This window comes from Seriola aureovittata, chromosome 20 (assembly GCF_021018895.1).
Source record: "Seriola aureovittata isolate HTS-2021-v1 ecotype China chromosome 20, ASM2101889v1, whole genome shotgun sequence".
In the NCBI taxonomy this organism is placed as follows: domain Eukaryota; kingdom Metazoa; phylum Chordata; class Actinopteri; order Carangiformes; family Carangidae; genus Seriola; species Seriola aureovittata.
The window spans coordinates 13,920,034-13,933,837 of record NC_079383.1 but is presented as its reverse complement, the minus strand read 5'-3'; the positions used below and the strand labels follow the sequence as shown (position 1 = coordinate 13,933,837).

General features: G+C 42.9%; 1 protein-coding gene across 6 annotated transcripts in view; it reads right to left on the bottom strand.

Annotated features, from left to right (window-relative positions):
- The window catches only part of atp8a2 (ATPase phospholipid transporting 8A2), a 49,651-nt gene that overhangs the window by 33,026 nt on the left and 2,821 nt on the right, over window positions 1-13,804 (bottom strand). For 2 of the 6 annotated variants that reach the window (XM_056364992.1, XM_056364993.1), the window contains exons 2-12: window positions 13,623-13,730; window positions 8,765-8,909; window positions 5,833-5,932; window positions 4,870-4,968; window positions 4,683-4,728; window positions 4,412-4,452; window positions 2,336-2,409; window positions 1,775-1,844; window positions 1,167-1,294; window positions 666-777; window positions 102-270 (exon numbers count right to left, since the gene is read on the bottom strand). In XM_056364992.1, coding sequence (XP_056220967.1) covers window positions 102-270; window positions 666-777; window positions 1,167-1,294; window positions 1,775-1,844; window positions 2,336-2,409; window positions 4,412-4,452; window positions 4,683-4,728; window positions 4,870-4,968; window positions 5,833-5,932; window positions 8,765-8,909; window positions 13,623-13,730 — 1,092 coding nt within the window. Of the gene's footprint in view, window positions 1-101; window positions 271-665; window positions 778-1,166; window positions 1,295-1,774; window positions 1,845-2,335; window positions 2,410-4,411; window positions 4,453-4,682; window positions 4,729-4,869; window positions 4,969-5,832; window positions 5,933-8,764; window positions 8,943-9,705; window positions 9,845-13,622; window positions 13,731-13,804 lie in introns of those variants that run through there. The other 4 variants (XM_056364997.1, XM_056364994.1, XM_056364995.1 and 1 more) reach the window with 4 other exon arrangements.

Genomic DNA, 13,804 nt, shown 5'->3' with positions numbered 1-13,804 from the left:
TACTGACCCTTCATTTGTGTATTTATTCTAATTCTTCATCACAGTAAGGAGACATGAGTTCCAGAAAGTGGAGTGTGGTATGTTTGCGTGTATGTTCTCACCAGCCCGGGACAGGTACCAGCAGGCATCTTCAGTGTGTTCTCTGTTCCAGATGGCAGCGCCAACAGAACTGACCAGAGCCATGACCAGCAGGATACCAAACAGGACCAGGATCTGCATGTTGGTCACCCGCTCCACATTAGAGCGCTTCAGTGGAGCCTTGGTGGAGTTCTGGGAGGTGGACAGGTCGGTGTATAAGTGAGAAACACAATACTTTAGGTTTTTATTGAGTTACATTACTCTGTCTAGGGAAAAAGTCTACATTCTAATTTAATTTGTCATATATAAATACAAACATAAAACTAATATTAAAAGTATTTTGGCAGAAGAATGTGTGAGCAATCGCAACACTGGAGCTGAAGATTAAAAGTACATCTCGCCTTGGACATGCTCCCAGTTATGAATGCGTCACAGAGTTAATTAAAAGCTCTAAAGTAGTCCCATGAAATCCACAAAATATCAAAGCCAACTCCAAAACTCTTTGGCTGTAAGATATTTCAACGGCAGGATTTTAAACACATTATGCACAGACCGTTTACTGAACTCAGACAAGACACTGAGTTTACCTGCATCAGTTTGGAGTCATGACCGGTGTAGACAACGATTCCCACAACCCACTGAGTGTTCCTGAGCTGGGCGCCGCGCAGCAACACCTGGTCCGGGCCCAGGGGAGCTGGACTGAGGAGAAAAGGGAGAAGGGATGAGCACAAAACATGATAAATGGATACAGATTTGGGGCGACCTGCATTTTCCAAGTTACTTGTGGGTATAATATCTGCATTCAAAAGAAAAATGCTCTATATACTTTGAGTACTTTCTTCTTTTAAGTCCCTTCTCAAGCTTTTTTGCTTTGTACTGGATATGGTAACTATAAAATCTATGACTACTTAGTCATTTAATCCTTATGTTTTAGCCACATCTGTCTTGCACAAAGATATGATTTAGATACTGACATACTTTACATGTTAAAAAAAGCATTTAAGCATTTAACACTGGCAGTTCAACCTCTACTGTCAATCAGTATCCTATCAGGACAAAACAACTGTGTGTGTGTGTGTGGGTCTCACTTCTGGTTCTCCAGCCGCAGTGTGCCAGTGAAGTCATACAGGTGTCGGTTGGGGCCTTCACACTCCAAACGACCAGAGAGGCCCATCAAATCCTCCAGGGTCTGAAAACTAGCTGTGAGCGACAGACCCTGGAAAGAAATCAACCACAAGTCGAGGGAAGTTTATTGAGGCAATGAGATGATCATAAAGTACATAATAGAAAAACTAATTACAAAAACAGGGGACAGAAAGAGAGCGAGAAACACTATGAGGTCTTGTGTGTGAGCCATGGGGATTCAAATGAGAAGACTGTGAGGAAGTAAAGTTTCATTTGATACAGAGCCCTGAAAGTTGATGCCAACGTTTTCTAACATCTTTAATTAATTCGCTCACTTGTATCTACTTGCAGTGATAGGTATTAGATGTTTCCAAAACAACAACAACCTCGCCACTAAAACCTAAATTATTGACCTCTTTTCAGGCGGATTAGCAGCTCCTTCACACACGTGACCCACCACAGTTTTCAAGGGGCACAAATACCGAATCTAATCCTAATTTATTTTAATTGTAGGTGTTACAGTGTTTATGCTGCACATATATATTTGTAAAAAAACTGACATATGTCGTACCTGTCTGATCTTTAGGTTGGTTTCTCCATCCAGGTTTGAGGTCTCAGTGTAACACATGGCCTGAGGTTCACTGGGGAGAGGAGGCAGGGTTGCATCAAAATATTGTAGGGTTTAAAATGATGAATCCATCAGGCGACAGAAAAATCAATCAATGACCATTTTGAATAATGAATAATTGATTCACTGATTAGACATTTGCTGATTACAGCCTCACAGATATGAATTTTTGCTTCTTTTACATCATTTCATACAATTTTAAATGGAACCCTTTTGGGTTTTTTGACTGTTGGTCAATTTTAACACTTTACCACTTAAGGTTCTAGTGAGATTTTTTTACACTAAACAATTAATCAAAAAAAAATACGACTAGATTGATTGATAACAAATAGTCATTAGTTGCAGCCCTAGAATGTGTGTATGTAACGTCTAACACACAACAAATGATTAGTATAATAGGATACATTAATGGAGGACACATGTTAACAGGCAAACATACACAAATGCATATGTATGCCCACAGACAAACAAACACACACACACACACACACACTGGAGTCTGACCTGGAGGACACTATAACCATGTCAGCTGGAAGGTGCTGCCCATTGGTCACCTTCACTATGTCTCCTACTGCCACCTAGTGGCCAGGATGCAGCATTGCAAAAGTGTGAGGGAGAAAAAAAGGTGGGGAGACAGAAGAAGAGGGGTGTTAAGACAGGGTCGGGGGAAATAGGAGGGGGCAAGGGAGGAAGACAGAGAGGGGAAACAACAGGCAAGTTCATTAGTGACCAGCCAAGAGGCAGCCAACAGAGAGAGAGAGAGGAAGACATGAAATAAAGTGACAGTGAGCACAGTGGTGCACAGCTTAAACTGTTTGGATTAGGCTGCAACAGAGGCAGACCAGAACAAGATACAAAGATTACAAGCATGTAGATATGAGAGAGAGGGAGAAGGGAAAAGGAGGCATTCACGGTTCACCTCATTTCAAGGAGACAAATCACAGCACTGCATCCAATCCAACACAATTATATTACAAAACTACAGCATTTTGAAAAATTACTTTAAAGAACTGGGAGACAATGTCGTACATAACACATAATTTGAACAAAAGCAAATGGGAGAAAAAGTTAAAAAAATAAATAAAATAGGACCAGTACTATTCTCTGGATTCCCCCATTACAAAGAAAAACCTGTATGATAACATCAGAAAACTGAGGTCTGGGAACGCAGGTGAAGTTGTTATCAGAGCCGGCGCGCTACACCAGGCGCAGTCTAAACTACTCAGTCTTGTTCCTCAGGCTGCTTGTTCTCCTGAGATCTGCAGGCAGAGACTTGTTTTCCCAGTGCACAGGAGGGGAGATAAGCTTGACTCCAACAAATAACACGATCGTGGATAACGTTCACTGCAGCATTATCGATTTCTAAACACAGCTCTCTCTCTTAGGAACTTTCTCATGGCTTTCTACCAAAGCAAAACTCTACTGGGCCTTTTGCAGACTTTTACCTTTTTTTTTTACCGTTTTAAAAAATGAAGGAAATACAGAATTCTCCAAAATCATATTGGGTAGAGTTTATGATATAACAAAAACAAATTAGACAGCAATGAAGGCAAAGAAGAAAATTGAATATTTCAGGGAAACTACTTATCACCACTTCTTCTCAACATGAACATTACTACGTTAGCGAGGCAACTGAACCAAATTCCTTCACCTGTACTGACCCTGAATAACACTGGGCCTTCAATTCCTGTTCTCTACTGTTTTCACACACATAACAAGGAGTCAAATTTGATTTGATTTGATCCGCTGAACCAAGACTGTACACAGCTGGACTCAGTTAATGAGTTCATTAAAGAAAAAAGGTCACATTCAATATCTCAGAACATACATTACATTGTGACAAACTCGGTTCAATTTCCCTCAGATACTTTAATTTGGCAGATTTTTCCCTGGAAGAAAAGTAAGACCAATAGACAAAACCTAATTATTCACCAAACAACATTGGACACATCAAGCCTAAAAACTACAAACAGACACACTTGTTATCTGGCTCCTGAAACATCAATACAAATTGGAAGAGTTTTATTGCCAACGATCCAAAAGCGCAGACAGATGCTGAGCCAACACAGACTGAGTGACCACAGTCGGGACACAAAAAGAGAAGGACACAAGAAATCCTGGAAACCAAGAGCACATACGTGATCACAGCAGAACAGGTGAGGATGAGACAGAAACGCAGCTTCTCTGAGACGAATGTACACATTTAACAATCACAAAAAAAAGGAAGAACTTTGATGTTCATTCCCAGTTTTAAACAAACCGATATGCTTTGTGTTTGGCTGCAAGATATGCAACACCTAATACTATTATCTTGCTGATATTTATTGTTTAATTAACGTTCCTTTCTTGCCTGTTTGCATTACCTTATAATTCCATTATTGTTTTACCATTTCTGCTTCAACTGCTATAGTTAGCCTTGTAAATATGTATCTTTTCCGACTGCACTTCTCACAGTGTTATTCCAGGTCACATCTGCCAATAAGCGGACTCGTAGAACAGGGCGGGGGCAGTGAGAAAGCAAAAGCACAGGAGTGATGAGTGAGAGAGCGACAAAGATGAAGTCTGCGATGTTAGTGATACCTGTTTCCAGATGATTGTCTGCCAGGCTCCGCTCCGCAGCACTGAGAGACAAGGACAACAGAGCCATCAGTCAGCCTATAGAGCAGCTCTCATACAGTATTCATAGCGACTAAACTTTTGTCTGGGGCTGCATGGCCTGCGCTATAGTGAGTGACAGGCAAGAGCCATTCACTCAGCCATGAAAGGAAAACAAAAACCACACAAATAGATACAAGCACACTCATGGAAAAGTGCACATAGAGTTGATGCACACTAACTAGCACACACATACCTGTTGTCTTCTTCTTGTTGACGGTGTTGTCTGCTTTGTGTCTTTTCTGTAAAGACACAGATAAAGATGCATTAGCTTTCGAGAAAACCATTAGCTGTCCCTCTCTCCTATGTGAAACATTTAAAAAAATGAGTTAAAAGCCTAAACTAACTTCTGACCATGTTGCAGGTGCAGCTATTGTACTCACATAGTCCTCTATGATCTCTTTGATCCCGGCCACGGTGAGGATGAAGATGAGTGGGACCAGCGTGGTGTAGCGACCGGTCGGTGATACATCAGGGATTTGCTGAAGAGAGTCAAAGAGAGGCAACACTCAGAAATCATTGCTGAGGGAGAGTGTTGAGCACATTGAAGCACCCATAAGAGACCATCACAGTTGTTACTGCATTAGACACATCCATGCTAGCTTTTCAGGATAACTGGTTCAGCTTGCACAATGATACCGATAACAGATCTATTGAGATAAATATTGTTTTCAACATCCCAATGTCTGTTTATTTCAAATCACACAATGCGGTGGGTTGAGCCATGTTAGCACAATAGGAGCTAGCGCAATTTTCTGTGAGGATCACAGAAGAAAAAATAAAACCAACTTCCCCTCATCTCCTCCCATCCATGAAAAAGGAAATATCGCACTTATCAGGTAGCAACTTCAACACTTTGTGAAATTCACCATCTTACTATTTACTGTCTTCTGTGAACCAATTCTTCTTAATCTTTAATGTTTTTTAGTTCATAAAAGTGTTAAAAGCTGTCATAAAGATACACTTGCTGTGAGGAAAATGATGAATACAAGTAACATGCAAAAAAGTAAATAAGTTATATCTAATCAACTCATGCTGATGTATCAGTGCTCATAAAAAAAAGTGATTTTTTTTTTAATGACACTTGTATTCTGTTCACTTTGGCCGAATCTTAAACTTTTTTCATCCAGAGAACCTCTCTCATCTCTCAAAAATCCATAATACAGTATTTCAAAAATAACTGGGCCTGTGGGAACACGGGTAAGTTTAAAAAAAAAACAAGACTTTTCAAGATCTATTCTTTAAAAGCCTGTGTGGGCCACAGAACCAAACTGCAGCCAAACAAACAGCACTCTGAAGCCAACAGCGCTGACAGCTGTTGTTAACGTTTTGTGCGTGGGGTTTACCTGCATGAGTGCGATGAACAGGAAGAAGGCGTTGGCAGCCCGCCTGATCTGCTCATACAGGAACCGCGGCAGGAAGGTGAGAATCCCATACTTGGTGGTACTGCAGAATAAGACAAGAAGACAGGAGACGTTACACTATGTTTACATTTAGACAGGAGGACGCAGAGCCAATGAGTGCATTAGTAAAAGTTCGAATTCAAGCATAAATTGTGAACTAATGATTTTTTTTTTACCTGAAGCGCTCGAACAACATTACTTTAAGGGCTGAACAGCAATTAACTCTATTTGGGTTTTAATATTGTAGCTCAAAATCAATATATAATAGAGCCATTATGGGCTGCAGTTGCATCATACCTATAAATAGACCAATATTTTGAATCTAACAATCTATATTTAGGCTCAAAGCCCCAGAAAACAGGTGCAAGAAACCTTGGCAAACTTGACCTATCTGCCAATCAACTTTATTGATCAGACAACTGTATTGATTAGCCTTGTTATAGCCAGGAGCTACCGTAAGAGCTTTTAGAGAGGCTAAAAATAAAAATGTCAACTTTCAAGTCAAGGCCAGCCTGTTTTTTTCCTGTGTGGCTTGAGTGAAAAGTAAGAGCTTCTGCAATGGCTTTTGTTTAATGGAAAGTGCGTGTGTCTTTGTGTGTTTGTTTGTGTGTGAGTGCACCATGTGCATGCAGTGAATGGTGAAACACACACTTCCATCACAGTTGAGAATCTCCTAGGAGATGAACCCGTACCCACTTTTTCCGTCTGCCTCGCTCACACAGTCACAAAACTACAAAGAGCAGGACATTACACACAAACCAGCACATCAACAGCTGTGAGTCTGTCACACACACACACACAGTATCCTGACCCTGATGCTCTGCCTCAGAGTTAGTGATACTACACCTATGATCCTACAGATAAAGTTGCCTTAATCTAATCAAAAACAAGTGATACTAAACTCCGCAGACGCACAATGACAAACATACATGTTTTGACGGGAACAGGAAAAAAAACAAGTCTAAAACATCTGGCTGTGTTATTTTTCATACTATAGATGTTCAACTTGCTGGCGGTGTTAACAGCTGTTAGCAGCAGGGGTGATGCTCTCCTGCTGCTGTGTGGCTTTGTCGTGTTTTTATTAAAAAAAAAAGGTCAGTGTTCTTCGTACACTTAAGGTCAAAAGAAAACACTGGGCTGAAGTCAGAGAGGAGTTTTCCCTCTAAGTGAAACAACACAGGCAGGTTGATTTCCTGGAAATGCAAATGTTTGTTAAAAAATAACAATGAGCAAGATACTTTGCTGCATTTGTGCGCAGGAGAGCAGCACTAATGCTCATGTTGTTTAAAAACAACTGCATACAATGAAATATGGAAGTCAAGGACATAAGGAATGGACAGGAGGTGGGTTGAGTATACAGATAAAAGCTACAAGGCTTTAATCTCGGGAAAATCAATAAGGCTATCGAACCTTTCAAACACAAACTACAGAGTTACAGGAAAGCAGGGACATCAAAGGGCACACCTCCAGAGCCAAATGCTCCCTGACTCTCCAATCAACATGCAGCGTGGGCAGGACACTACACGTGATCCAATCAGATGAGCCAGGAAGTACCCGCTTTAATCTTATTTGTAAACCTGAAATAGGCTCTTTTAAAAGTGAAATTGAATCTCCTGACAATAACGGACCGCTGCATGTCAACTGACCAACAACCCGCCTTCCACTCTCATGAACATGAACCAAGTGCTCCGTACAGCGCCAGCAACAGTTTTATACAGGGGTGAAATTACATTGGCATCTGACTGATCAAAAATATGACTTACTATTTATGATCACAGTCAAGCCCATATAACTACATACAAGCAGGAATTTCCCTCAAATGTTTAGTGTCGCATTACGGGGGGGGGGGGCACCGAGAGACACCAGCACACACCGTGTGAAATGATTATAGTCTTACGGAGTGTGGTCCCAGATTTGTGGTCCACTTCTTCTTGCTCATGCCACAGAAGGTCATGACTAAGAATAATCACACATCTAACCACTTGACCGAGAGTCCTGAGAAATCAGATCACAAAGCTTTTATCTCCTGTGAAATCCACGGCTACTCATTCTACAATGCCTCCCTCACAGTTTGTCAATCAACACAAACACGGACTACACCTTTGACCAAACGTCACTTTCTGTAATTTATGTAAACACATGTAAGCGTAGTTAGATGACTTGTATTGACAGCTTTAAATATACATGAGGATGTACTGATTAAGCAACACAGTGATGTTGAGTTGATAAGCCGAGCACTTTTTCCAACAGTGATTTTCAACTGGGCTTCAGGCACACGGCAGCCTCACCCTTTGGGAATGCTGAAGAGCTGCAAATAATAGCTTAATAGGTGATTTATTAAACAGCCTTGTTGATAGAGTTTCTCCTGTAAGGCTGTAGTAATTATAGAACATTCAACAACATTCTTTATATTATTGTGATTTAAGGTAAAACTGAAAGAAAAGGGAACTGTTTAAAAAGAAAAAATAAACATAACCTCAGTGGTCCAAAGTCTACTTGTAGCACGTGTTATGAAAAACATGCGAACAGGGTGTAATGACCTTCAACCTGGTGACATGGGTTTAAAGCCTCTCTGAGAAAAAGTAATTTGTATGACACCAAGAATAGTAATGATAAGTGTATCAACCTTCGTAGTAAGCACGACCAGGGGTTTCATAAGTCCGGTGACATGGATATTTTGCTGTTGTTTGTTAAGCACCGACTAAAACCTTTCCGGGAAACAATTAAAACATCAAATGTTCAACATGCTCTGCTGACAACTCATCACATAGGCTATTATTTTTTGCTTTCAGCGCACACCCAAGTGCAAATGAAGTCACATGACATGCATCACAGCAAAAAGGTGCAGTTAATAAGAGACCAACTTGACACCTACCTGACATGGTTGTCGCAGAACTTGGTATTCTGTGGCCGGTTGAGCAGCACCGTGCGCGCCGTGGCGTCTACGGGATCCGCCTGGGAAGTGGTCCCGGACATCTCATCATCTGCCTTGCGGTAACCGGCGGACGAGCAAGCAGGTCCTGCACCGTTGGATTGATGGGAGAGAGGTGAGGCTGAGTGAGTGCGAGTGAGAGACAGAGAGACAGAGATAGAGAGAGAGAGAGAGAGAGAGAGAGAGAGAGAGAGAGAGAGAGACAGAGAGAGAGAGAGAGGGAGGGAGGGAGAGAGACAGAGACATAGACGGGAGACGTGCTTTACAGTTCAAAAGCGAAGGCGACCAATTAGTACTAGAGGCTACTGTATATGCTGTTGTATGCTGAAGCCGGCGATACAGTGACGTTTCCCGTTATAAACAGCCCCCCTTGTCTTTCTGTATTATTATGCAGGTACCGTCGATGCACACAAGCGCGTTTTGCGACGCCCACGGGACCCCCCGCGTATAATGGATGTGCTGAGGGATGCACAATGGCGAACAAACACACCGGGGTTGTCTGTTATATCTGCACGTCAACTTGTCCATATAGAACACAGAGAAGACCCGACGCACATCGCAGCTGTCATCAAGCTACAGGCACAAATTATCCCACAAAAAAGTGACAGAGGAGGATGCAACACGCTCCTTATCCTGCAGACTCCCTGCCTATCCGCCCGCCCTCCCGCCCGCCTGGCTTTGTCATCTCCAACCATTTTAAAGCGTCGTGATCTCCGCTCATTCACCCCCGCATGAGCTCCGGGACTGGGACATTATTCATCCTCGAGTGCGCCTATAATAACAGCAGAGTACGCATGGTTCTGCAGGGACATTGTGGGGAAGTGAGAGCAATGCAAACAGGTCTGGACGCTACAGTTTACTCAGCTGGTACAACAACGGCGAACCTGGGCGAGGACAGATGCAGCAACACTGCCGTGCCTCCTCTCTCCTCCTTCGGTCTTGCTGAAGAAGAACCTCCCGGCCCTAGTGAAAGATACTGGCCCGCCGAGCTCCGAAGCCGTGTCATCTGGCCACCTGCCGCCCCAGGAAAGCCTGTATTCGGCGCGGTTTGGTCGATCTCCCCCGCTCACATTTGATGCTGAGCTGCACAGCGCTGCCAACTCAGACAACGAGAGGAAGCCATATGGAGCTCCTTCGGTGCTGCGGAGGAGCAAAGCCGGGACTCCGCTTTTAAAGGGCCAGAAGCCTGATATCGTCTTAAGGTCCCGTGGTTAGGCACACATGGGTCAAATGACATCCCTGAGGCAGAAGCCATGTATCAGGAGATCATTTCATGTTGCTGCCACTCTCACAGCGATTGCCTGTGCAACAGCGCAGTGTCCACTTACAACAGGTTTCTGTTCTCCGCATCTTTCCTGTTGGTTTGCAGATCGCGCCATTCTGCATCTCCAGTAAAGCAAAATGCAATCATATCTAGAATGCATTTATCTCGTAAGCCACAGGTAAGCTACTCCAAATATCCTGACAGTCTGATGATACGCTTATACTTTTCCACAATGCCTTCTATGCAGTTGTTAATTCACAGTGAGCCCTTCTGCATCACTTGAGATTATTATATGAATCTAATTCTTACTTGTATGGAACTGTGGTATTTCTTGGGATCAGTGCATTGTGTGTGTTGTTCTGTGAATCTTAAAGTGAAAACAACAACCGAATAACCGCATAAATAATTTGGAAAACAATAAGCACAGGCAGGGTTTAGCAGATTGAATTTCTGAAACTCTATTTCTGCAGAACTACGATCCTACAATAGAGGAGTCATTCTCTCCCCTCATCCATCAATTAGGTTAATGTTGTTATGTGCCACTTATCCTTCTTGTTCTTAAGAAGACGAGGAATTGTAAAATGGCCAGACATAAACCAGTCAGACTGAAAGTGCTATCATCACTACTGGCACATCAGATTTCCACTCCAGTGAAAGAGACATGAAGTGGCGTGTGTTTATAGAAAACAGCCACGATTATTTCATTGTTTTGTCTCATTTATTAAAGACAGGCTTTCAATTTTTTTTTTTTATTATAACATACATCACTGCCATACATCTTCCTCTGCAAAAGAAACCTGCTCTAGATTTTGAGAGCTTAAACACTGTTTAAAAACCTAACTCCAACCTTGGTGTAGTGCTATTCCACACCAGACCACAACATGTCTGCGCAAGGCAGAGAGCAAAGGGCAAAGTCTATCCAAGCAAAATGATAATGAGTACCCTATCTCTCATCTCTATATCTCTCACCAGGCTATTACCTCTGGACCTCACTTCACTTCAAGTCACTTCACACCGCAAATGGCACTGAGGTCAATCAAGATAGCAAGTGTAAGGAAATGATTAAGGATGATACAAGGTTAAAGGTAGTAAGCTCAATGCACTCTAACTATAATGTCATCTTTCTTTCCTTATATACATTTCTTTTTTCATCATGTGTTATCTTTTTCTTTGCTGTTCATTTCTGTGACCCCCCCCCTTCCACTTTTTAACCCTCGTAGAGTCCAAGCAGATCAATAACGGCTTTCTCAGCAGCACACTTCGACTCTGATTCATCTCTGAGGAGATCAATGCCTCTGTTACTCATCTCTGATGGAGTAGAGGCACAGTCACCTCCGTAACTCATTACTGATGTGCCACTGATGAGTCAGCAGCAAACCCCAGCAGAGCACAGCCAGGTCAATTACACCTGAAGCACCCAGGCAAGCCGAACAGGTACCATGGGTCTGATAACCTGCTGCCAAAGGAGGTAAGACTAGACTGATCCTCTCTTAACACACACCCTGATCTCATACCCTGATACTACCAGCCACCCATTTGGTTGCTGAGGCTTAACATCACACTTTTTTTAATAAACATTACCATGCAACTTTCATCCATTATAGAGAAGCCTAATGGCTCTTCTAGTATCTTTCTACGGTGAATACCTACGGAGTTATAAGAAGCCTATTAAACCAAATGCATTTTGCACAGTGGGTAGATAAAACAAGCTGTAAGCATAACAAGGGCAATCTAGACTGAAAATGCAAACAATTAAATCCATCAAACATGTAATTTGAAGAAGATGATAATCACCACAGGCTTTATATTATCTTAGAGTGGAGCATGAACTTTGTGTTTTGGGCTGAACCCAAGGTGCCCTGGCCTGGTGCCAAATTTTCACGGTTAAAAAGCAGGCTGGGCTACTAAATAATGAATTGAGACAGGCTGTATAATTCATCTACATTTTCCAGCATGGCAGAGCATATTTCACCACACAGCCTGCCTTCGGTGCTGTGCCCCATGCCTCCGCTCAAGAAACAACTCAAATATCAACCATTATCACAGCGTCTCCCCCAGCGGCTGAGTCAATAACGTGACTGCCAGAATTGTGTTTTAAATGGCACACGCGTAGCTTTTGTGATGCTCACACATTTAAACCAGTCATTAATCCAATCGAACAGAAATGCACTATCCTCCGAACGCGCAGCCAAGAGATGAAATGAGCCAGAAAGGAAATAGCTACTAATCATAACATCAGTTATAGTAGAATAGCTGCAATTACCCCAGCTGATGAAGCACTCCCATTCCCACAAGCCACATTGAGGACAGATAAACTGGCTGTTTTGTGTATTTACATGATCTGTCAAAACATTTTCGATGCAATTGCACTTGGGCAGCTGAATATACATGGCAAATCAGAATATGCATATTTCAAGTTTTTGGTGTCATTGCCACTTAATAGCAAGGTCTCAGGTTTTTATCCTCTAACAGCCACAGACCCTATCAAAGTGTTCTTGAGGTAAACACTAAACCGCAACCATCTCACTTATTTCAAGAACTTCAATTAACGAACATGAAACATCTTCCCCCGATACGCCTCTGTCCAGCCCCCAATCCGGCTGTGTGGTCAGGAGAGCATTACCAACAGAGCGTCGTCCGCCTGGGTTACCCCTACGTCCCATGGTTGTCCTGGTCTCTGAGGTGATCTGCAGGCCCTATTTGCAGGTCCTGGTTGACCCGGTCCCAACTATCCGCAGTGGGTCCATTTACCACCATAACAGAGTAGGAAGTAAGGCGAGAAAAGCCTCTTACGAGCCAAGTGAGAGAGCCTGATAATCCCCTCTGTGTCTGCTCTGCAACTTTACCTGCTTCTAATCCATAACCTGGTAATCCTACAGGTGATATTGCAACACGCACACAAACACACATTACACTAATGTATGCATATGCACATATACATACACAAACACATTGACAGTGCAGTATGGACACTCTCTCACACACACATACACACAGGTGAACATACATCTTTTAATGGCAAAAAAACATGCAAGGCCCCAACATGCAGCTGCTCCCCTGCCCCCCTCTCTAAACCCAGCTCACAGTGTGTATGTGTCATACATGCATGCAGCAGTGTTCATGTACATGTCTATTCAGCCATGCCATGTGTTGTGTTCTACAGCATGCATACGTGTTCATATTGAATGTTTTGCATAAAGACTCCAGTGCATATCGATCTGCCTGCATCAGCATGGTCTGACATGAGTGGTCACCCCACTATCTACAAGCACATGCAGTGAGAGGGTTAATTCCTGTTAAGCATTCATCACTCCAGGCCCCAAGGAGCTACAGATTCTTCAGGGTCCACAGTAGTAACAGTGTGTCTTAACCTTTTCAGACCAGAACCAGAGACATTCAGTAACTAGACATTGTAGCTCTTGAGGGCCGGGGGTTGGGAGACAGCTGCTCCTAGCCGTTGCGCATGGCATGGTCACATGCACCTTGGAACTCGGGACACAAATTGGGCGTCATCCAGTCTAATTCGAGCAAACTCACTTTTGTCAAACCTGTCTGTGAGGCGGGTGCGCATGGTAGCGCCGGCGCCCTGGCCTGGGTCCTGCAGTTCAGAAGCCTCCTGCCTAATGGGGGTCAACACTAACTGTTCTGTAGGTGCCAGAGAGGCCGCGGCAGGAGAAAACAACACACACAGGACAGCAAGTCAATATACACGTACCGCA